This window comes from Orcinus orca, chromosome 4 (assembly GCF_937001465.1).
Source record: "Orcinus orca chromosome 4, mOrcOrc1.1, whole genome shotgun sequence".
Classification (NCBI taxonomy): domain Eukaryota; kingdom Metazoa; phylum Chordata; class Mammalia; order Artiodactyla; family Delphinidae; genus Orcinus; species Orcinus orca.
Genome location: NC_064562.1, coordinates 89,771,363 through 89,790,396, shown reverse-complemented (window position 1 = coordinate 89,790,396; position 19,034 = coordinate 89,771,363). Strand labels below are relative to the sequence as shown.

At 51.0% G+C, this 19,034-nt stretch overlaps 1 protein-coding gene across 18 annotated transcripts in view; it reads right to left on the bottom strand.

The window, feature by feature from the left end:
- APBB2 (amyloid beta precursor protein binding family B member 2) overlaps window positions 1–19,034 on the bottom strand; it is a 384,909-nt gene that overhangs the window by 9,505 nt on the left and 356,370 nt on the right. For 15 of the 18 annotated variants that reach the window (XM_049709563.1, XM_049709564.1, XM_049709570.1 and 12 more), the window contains 4 exons: window positions 5,640–5,754; window positions 2,985–3,072; window positions 2,247–2,330; window positions 445–560 (listed from right to left, as the gene is read on the bottom strand). In XM_049709563.1, the coding sequence (XP_049565520.1) occupies window positions 445–560; window positions 2,247–2,330; window positions 2,985–3,072; window positions 5,640–5,754 (403 nt within the window). The remainder of the gene's footprint in view (window positions 1–444; window positions 561–2,246; window positions 2,331–2,984; window positions 3,073–5,639; window positions 5,755–19,034) is intronic. The other 3 variants (XM_049709575.1, XM_049709578.1, XM_033421712.2) reach the window with 2 other exon arrangements.

Sequence of the window (19,034 nt, the reverse complement as noted above, 5' to 3'; positions counted from 1 at the left end):
TGTGTTGAGGCTAATGCTGGCCTCTCTCCAGATGACCAGTGGTCCCTGCTACCACAGGACCTTCCACCACAGAAGCATCTCCTATGTCCCAAGCCCAGATAACAGCCCAGTCAATACCAGAGCCTGGAGAGTGGCCAGAAAACCAAGCCCTATTAGTGAGTTACTGCTAGTATCACACAGTCACCTCTAGCAAATGATTCCAACCTCCCAGGCTTCGTAGGAAGGAAGAATGAGGAACGCCAGAATAGAAGCCTCTGAGGCGTGCAGAGATCTAGGCACAAAGGGCAAAATGTCTCTCTTTTTTTAATGTAGGCTCTTTTAATCACAAGCAAGCACAACTCCCCAGAGACCAAGCCTTGGCACGCGCCTAAGTTTCACGGAAGCTTATTGTATCCGAAACCTCACTGTGTTCGACAGGCCAACTCCATCTGCCACCCTTCTCACCTTCTCACTGATGACAGTCACAGTAGCATCGGCCACATTCATGTTCACTGAAGGCCAGTCCTCCCTGCTGGACGAGGTCATAAGACTTTCTATGGCATTGTTCAGGGTATCCATTCCTGTGGATGGAAGGGATAACTGAAAAAGGTCCTAAAGCTATTTCTGAATCACAAACGTGGGCCCAAATCACCCAGTAACACCTATGCCCAGACTGGTCTTTTTTTTTTTTTGTAGCCCCAGACAAGACATTTCATTTGAGCCTTTCATTGCTCAAAAGAAAAGAAATGCCAGCTTTTTCAACAGAGAGAAGGGTCATGAGAACCTCCAGAGAAGGAGTGTGTGATGTCCTGTCTAACCAGGACATCACTCTCCCTCCCTCCCTCTCTACAAAGATTCCCCAGCTCCGAGTGTATAAACAGTATTCAAATGCTACCTTTTCCTAAGCAAGGAACCTTGAAAAAGGGGACCCAACAGAAGCCAGCATCTGCCAGATTACCCTGATCACCTTTCATTGTCCTTTGTCACTAAATAAGGCCAAGTTTGGGCGGCCCCTGGACACGAATAGCATGTGCTAGTCGATGGGGCTCTTTGGCTGGGTGTTCCCACAGCTGCTTTTGGTGGTGGGCGGGTGGGAGAACAACGTTACTGAGCTATAATTCACATACCATACAATTTACTCACAGTGCAAAACTCAAACGGTTTTTAGTATATTCAGAGGTGTGCGACCATCACCACCATCAGGTTTAGAACATTTTCATCACCCCCAAAAGAAACCCCGTACCTTTCGGAAGTCACCCTCCATTTCCACCCAGCCCTATCTCTAGAGATCTGCCTACGCCACTCATATAAATGGAATCGTACAGGATACGGTCCTTTGTGACTGGCTTCTTTCATTCAGCATCATGTTTTCAAGGTTCAGCCATGTTGCAGCATGTCTAATACTTCATTCCTTTTTATTGCCAAATGAAGTACCACTGTATGGAAGTGTATTTTATTTATCCATTTGTCAGCTGATGGACATTTGGGTTGTTTCTGCTTTTTGACTATTATGAATGATGCTGCTGTGAACATTCGTGTACGAGGTTTTGTGTGCACACATGTTTTCGTTTCACTTGGATACAAAGCCCAGGAGCAGAACTGCTGGATCAAATGGTAACTCTATTTAACTTTTGAGGAACTGCCAGACTGTTTTCCAGGGCAGCTGCACCATTTTACATTCGCCCCAGCAGTATGTGAGGGTTCTGATTTTCCCACAGCCGTTTTTTAACCCAGGAAAAGGCTACCTCTCTCAGCCTCCTTCCAGCCTGGTATGGCTAAGCAACTAAAGTCTGCCCCTGAGATGTGAGCTGACTGCTGACTGCTGTGTGCACTTTTGGGTCACACCTTAACAGGAAAGCAGGAGGGTTCCTTCAGCCCCCTTTCCCCGTCCAGCACGTGACAAGGACTGAAGCAGGCACCCTGGCCCCAGAGATGGAAGCCTCAGTTCAGGACCGAGGCTTCCATCTCTGGGGGCAGGGCCCTTCCACAGCCCTGGCTCACGCAGCTCTGGACTGAGTGAATGAGAAATCAGGTCCGCTTTGTTCAAGTCCCTGTATTCTGGGACCATGCATCTGAGGAGCTTAGCCTGTCCTGTACTGATCTTTTGATCAGGACTGTCTGTGCGCTCTGGCTGGTGACAGTGTGAGGGTCCGATTCGAGACAAGGCAAGGAGTGCAACAGCAGACCCCACCCCCATGGGAGGGTGAACATCTCTCATGAGCTCCCAAACGCTTGCAAAGTGGAAAGACGATGCACGTTTCACATACCGACTGGTTTGTCCACAGGTAGCATGCCCAAGTACTGCACGTGGAACTCCTGGACCAGCTCAGTCTTTGGTGTTGGAAAATCTACTACAGGGAGTAAAGCAACACATTTTTCTCAATGTTCTAACAGCCACATAACATCCTGTGTTTCTAGAGGTCAGTGTGCCAATCATGCTATAAGAACAGCCATTTCTTCCACCAGACACTGGGGCTGTCAATCAAAATCCCATTCACCTTTCATTTCTAGGTAGGAAAGCATTTGAAAGCAGGAACTGGAATCTGTGTGTTAAGCTGTGACTCTCTCTTGGATGTGTGCTAAGTAGCAGCTTTGGGTGCTCTATTTATTAGGGGAGGTTGATGCCCTGAGGAAATTTAATCACAGAGGGCGAAATCAGAGACGGGAAAAATGACTAAACTGAGCTCCCCAAAATAGCAACCCACATATTTTTAAACTAGCTGACCCTTACCCCAGGCTGTACATGAATTACAAAAGCACTAAAGATACTTTTCTTTAATCTTGTCCAACAACAATAAAACTCATCCTGGCCCTTGATGCCTAACCCTGTTGACACAAAATCAGCTCTAAGCTGCGCCCGAGGTCCCGAGTGCGGGCTCGGCCCGGGTCTGCTGAGTCGAGCTCGGTTCTGAGGGAGACTAGATACACCAGGGAGCCGTCCGAGACCCTGCGCTTTGTGACCTGGGCAGAGAGCACCAGGCAGAGGAGCAGGCGCGCCGACCTACCTTGCAGGGGCACGTCGAGGTTCACGTGGGCCCTTTCCTGCAGGGAGCTGCAGGCCAGGGCTTTGGCGTTCTTCCGTTCGGCCATGATCTGAAGGAGAGAAAACACAGCTTTGGCTCACGGTTACAGACCCCGTGTCCTCAGCTGTTCCAGCCAGTGGAGTGTCTGCGCTGACTTCACTTCCAAGTTAAACTGGCTTCAGTCTGCTGCCTGACTCCTCACCCCCATCTCGGAGCCGCACGTTTTGAGAACTGTGCCCATTTTCTCTGGGGAGAATAGTGAACGACTGTTCCTCAGAGTAACTAACAGTCTCCTGATTGTTCGGAATTCATTCTTCCATTTACCAGGCTCCCACCTCTACCGCACGATCCCCCCGGTCACACGTACACCTCCCGGCCCACAGCGGTCGGTGGAACACAGGGCAACGGACTCCCCCTGCTGCCTCCACGTGGCCACTTTCAGGGACTCTTTTCAGGGCTCTGGGGACAGAGTACCTGGGTTCAAATCCCACGCCCGCCACTTACTAGCGGTAAGTGGCCTTGAGCCAGTCACCTGCCCTCTTGTCTCGTTTCCTCCACTGCACATGTGGATGATAATATTTATGTCCCTAATAATAAAATAATTTCAGTCCTGACAGTAAATACAAGCACTCAGAAATATTAGCTGCTATTGCTGTTGGTGTTATGGTCACACTGTTTAAATCTGTCGGCCGTCTTTCTAAATGCCTCTCCTCTGTTGGGGGCACTAACATCTTCACTTGACAGTCATCACTTCGCACCCCTGTTCACAGTGCTGTGGGTTTAGGGACTCCAAGAAGCCACCTTCAATGACCGCAAGAGCAACTCACACCTTCATCCCCCGCCTGAGCTTTCCATCCCAAGTGGAACAAGTCATTTCCCCCGGAGCTCCACTCTGCCCGTCTCCAGATCTGCGCCTGGGTCAGCGGGCAGGAGGGCTGCTGACGGTAAAATCCAAGATTCACTGAGCACTGACTCTGGGCCAGGTTGTGTTCTGAGGGCTTTACGCTAGCATATAAGCTCCACCAGGGCAAGGATTTTTTTTCTCTTTTGGTCTCTGCTGTCTCCTCAGGACAGTGCCTGGCACATAAGCAGCATTCGGTTACACTTGCTGCGTGAACGAATGAGGAAACGAAACCCGGGCAGCGCAGCATGCTTCAGGGCTGCACAGGAAGCAGCTGCCCCAGTGCCACCCGTGCAGGAACGTGCACACGGGCTGGGGTGGACGCGGGGTCTCCGGACCAGCACCCACCCTGCAGGTCCCAGTCATTCGGTCAGAGCGGCAGACTGCTGCGCTATTCCGGTGCTGGGGCAGCTCCCATCCCTACCCTTCCCTTGGGAACTGTGGCTTACAGCTGCTCCGCTCCTGCTGCGGAGGCCAGGCTGGGCTGTGGAGGTGGTCGTGACCTGGGCCTGGCGAGCTCGGGAGGACCTGTGGGAGTGAGGCTGGGTAACGATGCCAGCCCTGAACTGGAAAGGTGACATTAACACAGGGGGCGGCAAAGTCCTATGTTTAGATTCAAGCAGTAAGTCTGGGGCGTGGAAAGGCCTGGCTGAAGGAAGTTGGGGACAGCGTCCTGGAGACCTGGCTCCCACTACTGGAACACAGGCCAGCAGGTAATGGGATTGCTGAGAACATTAACTATGTATCCCTGGAGGTCAAAGGACACTGTGGCCACGGTCCGTTCCCTGTCGACTCCCTTGTGGAACACTGGTTCCTTCGGGGGAACCAAGCAGAGCGTGGCCAGGAGAAAATGGTTAGGAGCCTGGTCGCCTCGAGACCCGGAAGTGGCTGAAGCGATGGGGTGGGGCACTCTGGACAAAGGAGGAAGCCAGGAGCAGGAAGGCTGGACGACAGACACGTGTGTCCAGCCCTCTAGGCACAGCGCGCAGCTCCAACCGCCTCCAAATCGCAAAAGCTGCCCAGCAAAGAGACAAACCAGGAACCTCTCTCCTCTGCTACAGGCCACACATCTCAAGTAAACACACGGAGGTCCACACAAGGAAGGGCTCTGCAGCGGCCAGAGCCGCTGCATCACACAGCCGTGTCCTGACAAGTACAAGGGCCGGGCAGAGGGCGGGACGAGCGTGTAGGCATGGGCTCTGCGGTGGGGGGGGGGGAAGGCGGCGACTCTGAGGCTGTGACCACGGCCCTTCCTCGCCGCTGTGTGCCTTATGACGTCAGCACGTGTTCACGGCAACCCCCGGCCGCCTGCACTTCCACAGACACACCTGCTGGTTTCGTACTCCGCTCCCTTCTTCCCGGGTCCAGGCTCAGATCAGGTGGCCCCCGCCCTGGGAAAGCTGCCCTGACTCCCTGCCCCCGCTTTCCAGCTGGGCTCGGGATACACAGCTCCTCCGCCACACCGCTGTCCACCTATTAGACCTCCTGGACTGTGGGAGGCACCAAGGCCGTACTCCTTTTGTAGGTTTGTAGGTGGAGTACCATTTAGCACGACGCCTGACACGCAGAAAGAGCGTTAACCACGCTGGCTGGGCTGGCGGTCGGCCTGCTGCCCCTGCAGCTCGACCTGCAGGTCAATGTGCCGACTCCCCCGTCCTTCCACACGCCCTTCCCTGCTGAGTGGTGGGCGGGGGAAAAAGGAGCAGGGCGGACCCCTGTGCCCTGACCCACCTTACCTTGGAACAGATTTCGTGGAGACTTGTGGCAATGGCTTTTGCTGGTGTGTCACATCGAAATACATGACATTTCAAAATTCTTGTGTCTTTGTCTCTTGCTACATAAGCAAAATCTCTGTGCAAACAAAGTTTATCGGTACATTAGAATGAGGAACCTTCACAACACACATTCTAGTGATGAATGTTAACTGAGTGAGCAGCCAGCACGTCAGAGGTAAACACAGTACACGGTGGTTAAAAAAATAAACAAACGTCAACAGCCACCTCAAACAGAGGAACAGTTGCATGGATCCTAGGAATTCATTTCTGAGTAAAATAACTACAGTGTTCCCCGGACCCTGCCTGTGGAGCTCCTGGAACCTTCATGAACAACGCTTAATGAAAACCGAACTTTACCGGAACCTTCTGCCTAGAGTAACAGCAAATATCATGGTTATAAACATTATGATCACAAAACAGAAGACAGGCTTGAGAGGAGCATGAATTTGCATGAGTGAGGCTACAGTCGTGTGTAGCAGAAGCAAAACAACAGGCTCTGATGTGTAAATGTGTGCCCAGAGACCGGATCTGATCCGCAGCTGCGGAGTAAGTTGATGGACAGTCACGGGGACACAAAGAGACGCCACAGACTGAAGTCCGGTCACAGGCACTTGATTCTGCTAAACACACCTCTTACTCCAGGGCTTGGGGCGACGGCGGCAGCGTCACCCTGTATACTGTCAGCTCAGACGCCGAGGTGAGCGTGCCGCTAGGGCTGGATTTCAGCATCTGCTTTACTGATGAGAAGGATACTGTGCCCGTGACACGACCTGGCTTCAAAAGAATAACACCACACAACTAAATTTCTCAGTTGTTATTGAGGACAGTGGCTTAAAAGATCAGAGTATTTATGAAAAACAGATGCTCAGATTGACCCATCTGGTAAGGGGTCACAGTGATTTCTCTGCACGTGTTGCTAAGCCAGGATCCCTGTCTGTAGATATAACCATGGATGAATTTATTAATTACTTCTCTTACGGTAAGAGCTGGTGGTGTTCTCACAGACTGGGATAGATTTTTTCCCCAACACAGACTTGGCTTCTTTGGGAAGGAACAGCAGTCTATCCAATGGAGGCAACTGTTCACTGTGAAGGCCCGGCCAGAAAGCCTGCCCTGTGGCCTTGCTGTGCCCCAGGCCATCCCGCAGCGGCTCCAGGCCAGGGGCATCTTTACCCACAGGCACTCGAACCTCCGCCTGTGCACACCTGCCCTCGGGTCTGCTCTGCTCCACCTTCCCCCGCGCCCTCACGTTCCACGGCAGTTGGTGTCCTCCATGCTAGCGCCGGGGGGACTTCCTGATGCTCCCACCGCCGGCCCCGGCACTCCACACCCAACCCCCGTGTTCAGCCGATTTTACCTCCTGACCGTGTCTTGAAGCCAACCCCTTCCTCGCCAGCCCTGCCACCACTCAGGCACCCTAGGTGGGTCTCGTCTCCCTGCCTTTGCTCACACCGTCTCCATGCCCCGGCCTCGGATGAAGACGCAGCTGAAGCTGGGTGAGTACCCTGCCGGGTGCTGCTGTGTTCCCCGTACGCACAGCACTCACCACTGGGTACCATGGGCATCTATCTGCTCATGAGTTCTGTCTTCCCCACAACACCTCGAAGCTCCGTGAAGACGATTTGAGCCTTATCCATTCCCAACACCCAGTCTGGGCCCGGCCATAATTGGTACGGAGTGCCCCCTCTCTCAAGCATAGGGATCTGCAGCACGTCCCCCGTTTCCCGGCGGGAAAGCTGGCTAGTGGTCAGAGGTGTGAACAGGTGCCGTGACAGTGGGCTGAGGGCGGGGTTCTGGGTGAGGAGCTGGGCCCAGACTTTGGGGGCGAGCAGAGCCCTTTTCCACACTGTGCTCCTGAGGCCTTTCCATCCTAGTCTCAACCCCCATCGAGACAGCTTATTGCTTCAAAAAGGAAACGACGAGGGCTTCCCTGGTGGCGCAGTGGTTGAGAGTCTGCCTGCCGATGCAGGGGACGCGGGTTCGTGCCCCGGTCCGGGAGGATCCCGTGTGCCGCGGAGCGGCTGGGCCCGTGAGCCATGGCTGCTGATCCTGCGTGTCCGGAGCCTGTGCTCCGCAACGGGAGAGGCCACAACAGTGAGAGGCCCGCGTACCGCAAAAAAAAAAAAAAAAAATGAAATGACGAGAAGGCATCACTTTTGGAGACATGCTCAAGGGCAGGCAGTCTTGTTTTTGGCCCCCCTCCTTCTGGCTACTTCTCTTTCCTGGATGGTTCCTACAGTAATATATGCAGTGTCTCAACACGCACAACTCTTCCTCTTCAAAATTCCACGTTCAGTCCTCATTTCCTGAGGCCACATCTCTTTGAAGTTCTGGGGTCACTGGGGTCCAAAGACCTTTGTCTGGATTTCTGGAGTCCCAAAATTTGTCCTACCAACTCCTCCAGCATCCTTACTCCAATTAAGGAGCTCTCCCCTCTGCTCCAGAAAGCTGGGGCTCCACCTCCGCTCACGGTACCTCCCCTTGCCTGGCATGGTGACCCCTGGCCTCCCTGTACCGTCTGGAGCTCACTACTCTACCTACTCTGTACGGCCCAGCTCAAAAGCCTGCCTGGCCCTCCGGCCCCCAGCACCTTGCTTGTGTCTGAATGCCGACAGGATCTGTATTCTGCACCACAAAGGATTACAGCTCGTTACGCCCTACCTTTAGTAGTTACCGTAGAGATCTTACCTCCATCTGTCCTCTCTGAGACTCAGAGAGAGTCAGGGACAGCTAGAGGGCAACGGATCAGGATCCAGGCGACCCAATTGCTAGTCCCATTCCGGACTCCACTGAGCTGTACAACACTGGGCATGGAGTCAAACCTCATCTGTAAGTGATGGAATATGATTTCCGAGGTCCCTTTCTGGCTCTGATATCCTACGATGTAAGCTTCCAAGATCCATCCTGCTCTCCGTGACAGCTGGTCGGCCTTACAAGTGTAGCAAGTGCAAGGTCACCATCACGGAGGACCAAACAGGCCCTGATCAATAATCAGCTCCCATCAAACTTCAGCTCTGTGCCCTCTGCTCTTTCAGATGCAACCCCTTAGCAGTAATTTTTAAAAATTATTAATCTTCATGTTCTTCTGGCTCAGGAGAAAGTGATTAATGCCTAAGGCAACCATCTGGAATCCACATCTCAAGAGGGCAGCTCAGCAGCCGCAGGCTCTGTTTGGGGGATTCTGACACTTTTTTTTTTTCAACAGCTTTGTCTTTTCCTGTTCCCTCCCAGGTACCGGGCTAACAGATCAGGGAAGCAGAAATCTGCCCGGAACTAACCTCCCAGGAGAAAACAAGTGCCTTCCTCTCCTCACTGCGGGGGTCAGGAGATCTGCATGTCTCTCCTGTTTTACTCCATGAAACATATCCCAAGTCACCCTAAAAGAGCAGAAGGCCTCAAACACGGGGATTTGCGAGACCTCCCTCTGACCCGGAGCGCAGACAGTTCGACAACTTCCTTTGTGTGCAATGAAACATATGGCTGAGTTCATCTCATCCTTGTTCAGAACGGAAATCCAAACACCTCTTAACTGGTTGTTTTAAAACCTTGGCTTTTCAGCCCCTGATTTCTGAAAAAGGCTGCAGCAGGAGACAGAATAATGACCCTCCCAAGATACTCCTGTCCTCACTCCCAGAATCTGTGAATAGGTTACCTTACATGGCAAAAGGGACTCTGCAGACGGGATTAAGGGAAGGATCCTGAGAAGGGGCTGTTATCCTGGATTATCTGGGGCGGGCCCAACACAGTTACCAGGGAGAGGAGGAGGCGCTTTCCTTATAAGTAAAAGAACCGGCGCAAGGGCTACGAGCCAAGGAAGGCACCAGCCTCGAACAGCTGGAAAAGGCAAGGCTGAGTTAGCCTCCCCGAGAGCAGCCTGGAGAAGACAGACGGGTAAGAGGTACCGGAAGGGTGGCTGCAGGACTGAGGGATGTGGGAGATGAGAAGGAAAATCCAGAATAACTCCGAGGTCCCTCCTGGGACAGCGAAGTACCCTCACACTGGGGACGGGAGGGGGAAGGATCTGGTGAAGGAAGCTGATGTGCTCCAGGTTGGACAATAGTGTGAGGTGCTTGGCGGTGGGGGGCGCCCACCAAGCAGGTGGACACTCGGTCCCTGAGCTCAGGCCTGTGGTCTGGGCCTAGGGGGCAGCTGAGGTCAGGGGAGCAGATGGGAGACTGGAGAATGAGAAAGACAAAACAAGGTCTGGACCCCAAGGAGGAAAGGCGTTTGAAGGGCTAATTGAGGCCAAAGGCCCAACGAAAGGCTGAAAAAAGAGTGCTGGGAGTAGGAAAGCCCAGGACAGACTGGCTCCAAAGAGCCAGGAGAAGTTTCGGGAGAAGTCCGCTGGGCAGCAGGAGACAAGCCACTCGGTCTCAGCGACGTGGAGGTCTGCGGTGACCTCGGCCTGCCGGGCCCTTCCCCTGGAGAATGGAGTTTGGGTCCCAGCTTCAGGGTGCGGGAGTCAAAAGAACACAGTACCTCTTCTTTTTCTCCTCCTTTCTTAAACTTCTCATTCTGGAACTTCTCAAACACACAGTAGAGAGGACAGTCAATGAACACCCATGGCCCATCGTTCACTTTCACAATGACCAAGATGTGGCCTAACTCAGCCTTTCAGACTCTTTTCCAATCGGTATTATAATCCTAAAGGTCCTCATGCCCATATGTAAGAGCCATTTAACATATTCTAGAGCTTTTCCTATATTGAGGGGGACAAGAAATTGCTTTAATTACCAGCCTCCACGGCTAGAGTATCCCTGACAGATCAGCCCAGTGCCACGCGTGGGAATTTGGGAGGACAGAGCAGCGGGCGTCGGTGGGTGTCACCCAGCCAGCTGGGCAGCGCCCGCAGGGGCTCTGACACTGTGCGGTGCACTCGGGCTGCAGCTACCCGGTGCCCACAGCACGGAAAGTGTCACAGCTCAGAGCCAAGAGGCGCTCAAATGGGTTTCCATGCCGCCCCCGTGGTCACGCCTCCCTCCAGGGCCTCGGTGTGGTCTATAAAACCACAGAGCTGGCCCAAATGGCCCCCGAGGTCCAGTCAGAGCAGGCGCCCGTCTTTTCTAACAAATTCTGCTAGATGCCCGTCCGTCTGAGTCACTGTGTCTGACACTGAGCAACAAGGGCCACTTTTGTCCTTTGCTCCAGCTCGCTCCTGGAGACACCATTTGCTAAAAGAGGTGCCGGTCCCCTCTGGAGTTTTGCCCCATTTATTTCCTGCAGTCAGGGGGATCACTGCATTTCCTTTGTAAACCAGGAAGCGGAAGGTTTATAGCTAAGTCTCTTCCTTACACTGTAACAGAAGTGAATCAACTACCTATCACCATTTGCTGGCTAAGCCCTTGTGTCTCCAACTCTTTTTGTTCCTCTCCTTTTGCTCTGTTCCCCAGTAATTATTCCCCCAGAGGACCCGCAGCGAGTTCTGACAGGGAAAAATGTCAGTGCTAAGACATCTTACATGACAGCCTCAAATTTCTTAATGGCAAAGAAAACGGGCAAAAGATTGCTTTTATTATTCTCAGCTGAACAGCATGTAGGGGCTTAATCCATCTCTACGGAATGAATGAATAAACGACTCTTTATTCAAATGTGTTCTATTAGAAAGTAGCCAAAACAGAACTGCTCAACCTTTCCCTAAATCTCTCCCACCACGACCCTTACATAAATGAAATCTGCTTATGTGTTTATCCCTCCTCAAAAGGTATTTATAGGCACCTACAGACCTCGTAGCAGTTACCCAGGCTAACATTTCAAAGTCCCTCCTTCTACAGCAACCCAGACAGGTGGTGCCTAGAATATATCAGTGGTATAAAACCTCATTTACTTAATGGATCAGGAGCTCCACTGCTGAATGCTCGCTGTGAACCAAAATATATTTTTTCTTAACGATGAATGGAAACTTGCCTCCCTGCAACTTTTGCCTGTGGGATTGGGTTCTGCTTTCTGGAGCTGCCCTCCTCAGGCACGTGACAGCCCAGATGTGTCTGGCAGTAGCTCTCTCCTCTCTTTTCTGTTAGATTCCCTGCCATTCACTCTCTCGCTCAATCTTTTCTGTTAGCGCTCCTGACCAAGTCTCCACGATTTGGTAACGTCTTTCACACAACCCGTATTTTGCTCTGGTCAAATCTGCGAAGGCTAGCACGTGAAGGCAACTGAATAATGTTAGTTGTTATTATAAGTGAGGAAAACGAAGTCAAAGAAAAAGCCCACTTTGAAATACTGTCTCCGTATCCACGAGGGATGTTTTAATAAATCTTTGTACAGATACGAATATAATAACACTTGTTGAAATGAACCTAAAGACCCTTATCCTCCCAGCTTATCTTTCAGTAGAAGCAATAAGCGAACAGAGTTGTTACCACTGCAGAGGGCGGGTCCCACCTGCAAAGAAGGACAGAAGGGCAGCAACCGGATTGGATCTAAACACTCTATTCCCAGCCCTTTATGATAAAGGGCTTTCTCTCCATCTCACCTGCATAGGGCCTGGAGGGAGGAATCCTGTTTTCAGGACTGCCTGCTCTTCTTTGCCTAACTGCTCATTTTCTGATTGCATTTTGAAAATCTTGTTTTGGGGGGGTTGGAGGAGGAAAGAGGGGGGAAAGGGGATGAGAAATGTCATCTTCCTAAATAGCTAATCCAGAAGGTCACACACACACACACACACACACACACATACACGACTTTGTTTTTCAAACTGTACCCACTGGCACATGCACCATATGTGGCCATCATTAATTTCACAAAGCTCAGGCTCTGGTTTGATAAACTCAAACTCTCCTTCTTTGCAAGCTTAAGAAGATGCTAAGTTTGTAAACTCTGAAAGGGGCATTCTAGCAGCTCATCACCTGGGTAAACACAAATTCTCTGCAGGGAAACCCTCACCAGGTGCTTTCAGGAGACACACAGACTGTGTACAAAGCAGATCTGAAATTCTACCACCTGCCAATAATCCAGGTGGCTTGGGCGAACCAGAATTTGTAGCCCTCTCTAGAACAGTCTTGCTGTTAATATTCAGAGCACCTGGTTCCCAGCGAGGACACGCAGGGTAGGAACTAGCAAAGATCTGAAAACATCCTTACCATGCACTCTGACAAGAGGTGTGGTGACTTGAGACAAGGGAGCTCATAACCAAACCCAGAGCCCTCATCCTCCAGAAAACTGCATCACCTCCAGGGGCCCAGAGCCTCCTCAATAGTAGTGAGAAAGTCAATTAAGCTCCCAAATTCTCCTAAGCAGACCCTCTGGAAGACCGACTGTGGAAGTGCTACCCACCCAGCCTACGCCCTCTCCCTTCCCTCCAGCCATTGAGCTATGACAGCAGCTTATCCTAAGGGAGGACAGTGGCCGCTAGCTGGAGCTCAGCCCCAGCCAGGAGGGAGGCCCCTGGGACGGACTCCAGCACAAAAAGCAAAGAGGCCAGCGTTGGTGCCCCTTCACTTTGCCAAGCAGTACTCACAATCATTTTTTCACGGAGAAAAATTCCCAAACTTTCTCCTTCCATCAAAAATGGAGCTTTCATTAAATGATTGAGCTGAGGAATCATGGGGCTTAAAAGCCCCCAGTCAGCCCAATGGTCAGGCTGATGGTCAGAGCGCGGGAGACACACACATCTGAGGTACAAATGCCTTTCCTTTTGGAGTTCCAGCCTTTTCATCATTATGTTCGTCTACAGGTGAGAAGGGAGAAGAATTCCATAGATGTTTGCTAATAATCCAGACTGAAATTGAGTCAGTCCTTCCAGCTACTGGCCTAGAACCAAATCTCACCAACGAAACGCTACAGAGAAGTCATAACAAGCAGGTCCTCGTATTAGTTCTTCACGAAGCACAAAACCCCTCCTACACAACATGGTACCTAGCCTGACTATTTCTATCACGCCTTCTCCCTAGCATGCTGATTAGACTCTGCTCAGCCAGTAGTGAGAGGGACCAAGTTACTGTTCTGACCAACACCTTCCCCAAACAGGGTCAAGCAACAGAGGATCAGGGACCCAGAGGCAATTCCACACCATTTTAAATGCAGGACACATAACAATGATGATGAGAAAAGGTTAAACGAAACAAAGTTCTGCCTTTCAAAGACAGCATGGCTATGATGGTGGCGACAGGGCATGAAGGCAGCAAGTGAGCTTTGCCAGACACAAGACAGCACAAAGGGGGAGAAGTGAAAATTGGTTGGTTACCTCTCTCTGAATCCGGGAAGGCATGAGGGGACAGAGCAGAAACAACACGTTAGCATTCACATGGCAACCGGTGCATAACACAGTCCCGTTAACAGCGACTCTGAGCTCTGACATCCCATCTTATTTCCCAACTTGGCTGCAATTAATAGCCTTTCGGTGCTTATTTTAGCTGAACTCTCTCACACAGAAGTGTGTATTTTGAGCCACATTACGATGAAGCCAAGAGATGCCAGCTGAGTTTACAGAGGCAACATATCAACCTGGGGAGGTAATCAAGCCTAAAATATCACAGTGAAATACAGGAAACCATTTGCAGTGAACAGCGGCAGAGTACTTATCCTCCTTTTCCAGCTCCACCTGCTGCCAATAAAAAAACATATGGAGGGCTTCCCTGGTGGCGCAGTGGTTGAGAGTCCGCCTGCCGATGCAGGGGACACGGGTTCGTGCCCCGGTCCGGGAAGATCCCACATGCCGCGGAGCGGCTGGGCCCGTGAGCCATGGCCGCTGAGCCTGCGCGTCCGGAGCCTGTGCTCCGCAACAGGAGGGGCCACAACAGTGAGAGGCCCGCGTACCGCAAACAAAACAAAACAAAACAAATAAAACCCATATGGAAAAACTGACATGGCAACAGCCTTACCTGCTTTACCAACACTTCTGACATCCTATTAATAGAACTACAACATTACACTTCAGATACTTTCACGGAACTGCGTCCACAGAGGGCAACAGAGCAGGAGGGGGCGGAAGCAGAGCAGAGGGCCAAGGGCGGAGGTGGGACGAGGCCGGGCCAGTAAATGAGCTTAAAGGTGAGAAAACAGATTTGTGCCGGGGAAGAGAGGGGTGGAAGGTGGAGAGGAGCCGACAGCAATTTGGAGTCTGGGGCTGAACGCTTTGAGTTCCATCCCCAGAGCTGCTCTGAGCTGCCAGAGCAACGCTAATGACGCCACTTAACCTCCGACCCGGAGTGCTCACCACCCCCTCCTGGTCTCAGCACAGCCAATTTGAAGGGGCCCCGAGGACAGAGCCCCAAGTCAGTCACAGGCATGCATCCCACTTGAACAGACTGAAGAGGCGGATAAGGAGGAAAGGCAGAAAGCCGCCCTTGCAGGGGCGCGGTGGCCAGGGTCACGGAGGCCAGGGTCACGGAGCGGCCAACAGGGCCCTGCGGAGATGAGGGCTGAATTCACGGCATGGAAGAGCAAGCACGCCCCGTCGCTGGGCGGAAAGGTGAAGCTGTCCACCCTGATACTGAACAGCGACCATGACATCTTATCAAATGGGGGGGAAGGCAAGCAAGCAAAAACAACCCAAGTCGCAGATATAAGGTCTTACAGGAAAAAAACAACAAATGTTTGAGTGTGTATTTTAACGTACGCGTGGCAAAAAATCTGCAACAACTTAACATCCAACTGTCAGCTCTTACCTGGAGGGGAGATTACAGAGGACTGTATTTAATATATTCGTTTCTACCTCAACACTTGAGGAAAACCACCGTGACACGCGTGCCCCGAGGCGCAGGTAACCACCCTGCGGTAGATGTGATGGCCACAATCACACTCCCAGCGGCTCCCAGACTACCGTTCACTGAGCTCCGGCTCTGTGATGCCGTAACAGCAACCTGACAAGGCAGATACTACTGTTCTCACTGACAGAAAAGGAAACAAGCTCAGAGGACTCGAGCGACTTGACCAAGGTACACGGGAAGTCAGCGTTCGACCATAGGCCTGCAGGACTCTCATTCTGGTCTTCTGGGAATGTGCCTAGGACGGGAACCACACGCTTCTTCACAGTCCTGCAGGGTCACCTCACGGTTTGTCTCCCAAATGAGCCAGCACGCTGCTATGCACAGGTGTTCAAGATGGGGCAAAGGGTTTGCAACTGGGGTTTTAGGTAAACGGGGGGACCCCCCCCCCCGAGGCCTGTGAACTTTTGCACGGGAAGAAGGCAGCTGAAAATTCCCAAGAGAGGCCCTTTAGCTGAGTAAGCAGTCAGAGCTGTGTTCATACCCTGCTGGCTACTTACCCTCTCTTTTTCCTGGGGTCCCTCTCTGTGGCCCTTGGAACCTGTTTCCTCGTCAGTGAAGAAGGGACAAGGACCCCTGGCTCAGGGTAATCATGCGAACTCAATTAAACGAGATGGTGTGTGCAAAGAACGCGTGGTCTGTTACAAGTGCGACAGACCGCATCACTACAGTTATCATCCCCAGGTCACCTGACGGTATCATGTCTCAGTTGGGTCGTGCTGGGCAGCGTTTGAGACGAAATGTCTCCCGCCGAAGGGAGGTCACTTGGGGGGAGTATCTGTGGCCTCAGATTTACTGGGCACCACTTAGCATAGCACTGAGGGTACCTCCCTCCACCTCGAGCCTGCCCCTCTGCACTGCCCCACTATCAAAACCAGTCTTTGGAGGCAATTTAGATCAGCAAAGGATCCAAAGACCTGGACTCTGGTCCCAGTGTGAGTAAACACTCTGCAAGTCACTTAACCGCCATCTTGGGTTTCTTATCTAAGATCACATGCTCTTGGAATCTCCTAATGCTCAGATTTTTATCAGAAAAGAATTCAAGTGCTTTGACTCTTCCAAAAATGAATGGGCAGCATTTCTTTGACTAACTTTTGATTTATGCCAGGTGCTTTTAATTTTTTATTCTTAATAAAAAGTCTGTGCCTAGTATACGTAGTATATTTAAGTAACCTTAAGTCTAGACCCCCAAGGACGCGATCTGTTTCTTTCGTGTACAATTATTATGGGCGCCTGGGATATTTGAAATCAGACCCATTACTCGTGATTCACTTAAGGAAATGACATCGATATGTAGCTACCCTGCTTTTTCCTTGAGGGCAGTACTCAGAAAAATGACACTGAACTTTTAACAAGGTTAATTTGTTTGGGGTTAATAGACACTGCTCGATTTAAGTGTTGAAGAGAAAAACAGCCATAAATAGGGACTTCAGAGAGATCTTTGAAATGTCATTGGAAAAATGCAGCAGGGTCCTAGTGGCCGTGGCTTCACCAATTCGACACCTTGTAACGTGCTGGGGTGGAAACAGCGGCCCAAAGTTGGGCCTCTGCGTGAAGCGTCATTCTGAGAGCAGGGAAGGCTCCATTTAGAGCCAGGTGCAAGCTTACTCCCGTCTCACCCCACAAGATGCCAGTGGGAAGAATTCAGCCCCATGATGAATTCCACACCAGCCTCACACCTGAAGCCTGCCCGATCTCCATGTTCTTGGCGGCGGTTTCTCGGGAAAATGAACGGAGGAGTAATTGGCAATGTTTTCATTAAAATAAGCCTGAAATAACAGAACTACTTGGCATGTGTAACCGGGCATCCAAATGAATAGGAAATTCCACACACACACACACACACATACACACACAAAATAGCATACCAGAATAACAATGTCTACTCCAGCTCTTTGGAAGAGGACGCATCTCCCCAGCACAGCCACCTACTTCTTATGCAATGCACACCGTCTACTTTTCACAAACTGAGCATGTAAAGCAAAGACTTGCCTGGGTACTTCTCGCTCCATGTTTGCAGAACTCTCTGCTTCGTACTACTTTTTGGTGCTCGTCTGCCATCACTGAGAGTCTTTTGAGCCTTCTGAGCGCCGGCACAGACCAGCATTACCCACGTGGCAATGAAGTAAAGACATAAAACTTCATGTCATGAAGGCTCTCAAACAAACTCATGAACCTGACAGTTTCTTTTTCCCCAGCTTCAAGTTTTTTGTCCCTGACATTTATTCACTGTCTGCATTTGGTCAAGGCCCTTAGCCTCTTTGTTCTTCAGTCTCCTCGTCTGTGGAACGGGAGCAATAAGTGGTACTACTCATTTCCTAAGAGTGCTGTGAGGATCGCACCCATTAATCCGTGTCAGACTCTCACAGCAGGACGGTGTGCAGTGTGGACCGGATGGGTACGCTGAGTAGTGCTGTTACCAACTGAGAGGGAGGAGGTCTGCCAAGAGGAAGGTTTCTAACCTCTTTCGGATCATGGAACCTTTTGGACTCTGATGAAAACACTCCAGACAGAAATACATACAGACCCACACTTTCACACACCATCGCAAGGTGGCGGTGGGGAGAAAGTTCAATAATCCCTGAAACTCATTCACAGACCCCTTTAGAATCCACATCCTGCAGGTGAAAGACCTCCGAACTGAACTCTGAGTTTATGCAAATTTACCATCTGGTGTCTAGTGAGTTTCAGAAGATGCAGCTCAGGGAAAGGTTCTGTCCTTCCCAGAACCAAATGGCAGCAGGAACACCTCTCTCTGACAAGTGTACCTTCCTTTGCAAAACGGGTATCCTTCCCACCTCCCTGCTCCTGTCTCCCCCCATCCCCTACCCCAGCACCAGGGAGCCTGTTAACTGGTGACTAGCAGACACAGGCCTTAGCGTTCCAACTAGAATAAGTGTGAAGTTGCGGATCTAAAGTGGTTTAAGGTTATTGAAATTCAAGGCACATTCTTCTAAACAAAGGACTTTCTCATGCCACCAGAGAGAAGACACAATAGTTACCAGTCAGCTTACTAATGAGGCAAAAAAGGATATTTGGGAGCAACCAGGAAATGAGAATATTTTTTAAGTCCGTCTTTGAAGACAGCAAGAATTAAGGAGCGTCTGCTTTCATCTGTGCTGTATTACAGTTAAAAACAAAACCCAAAAAACCTTGCTTCTCTGAATATCTGAGCAAAAAGAGAATACACACACACAACTTATATTGAGTTCTCAAGTGAGAGATAGTTCATGCCACATTATGGTTTCACGGTATAAAGTTCAGGGCACCATCAAAGGATAAAATTAATGTAAAATATACCTGAATTGTGAAACCATGGGCTGGCTTCCTTCCTGAAAGCAGAGATGGCAAAACAAAAAACAAAATACTTTGATACCCGGAAGGCCCCTATCTGACGAGGTCTGAGAACAAGGGAACATTTAAAGACTCTGGTACAGAGCGGGGAAGATGACAGTTCCCCGTACGGGGAAAGTGGTTTCCACGCAAGAAGTTCCACGACGGCACCAACCACTGGCAGGGTACAGACCAGGCTCTGAGTTAAAACCACGGCAAGCCTGGGGGGGAATTTCCTTCAACTCCATGCATCCAGTCTCACGGAGGGCCTCTTGTGGGGAAGACACATTCTTAAATCCGTTTCTGAATTTTCAAGAGG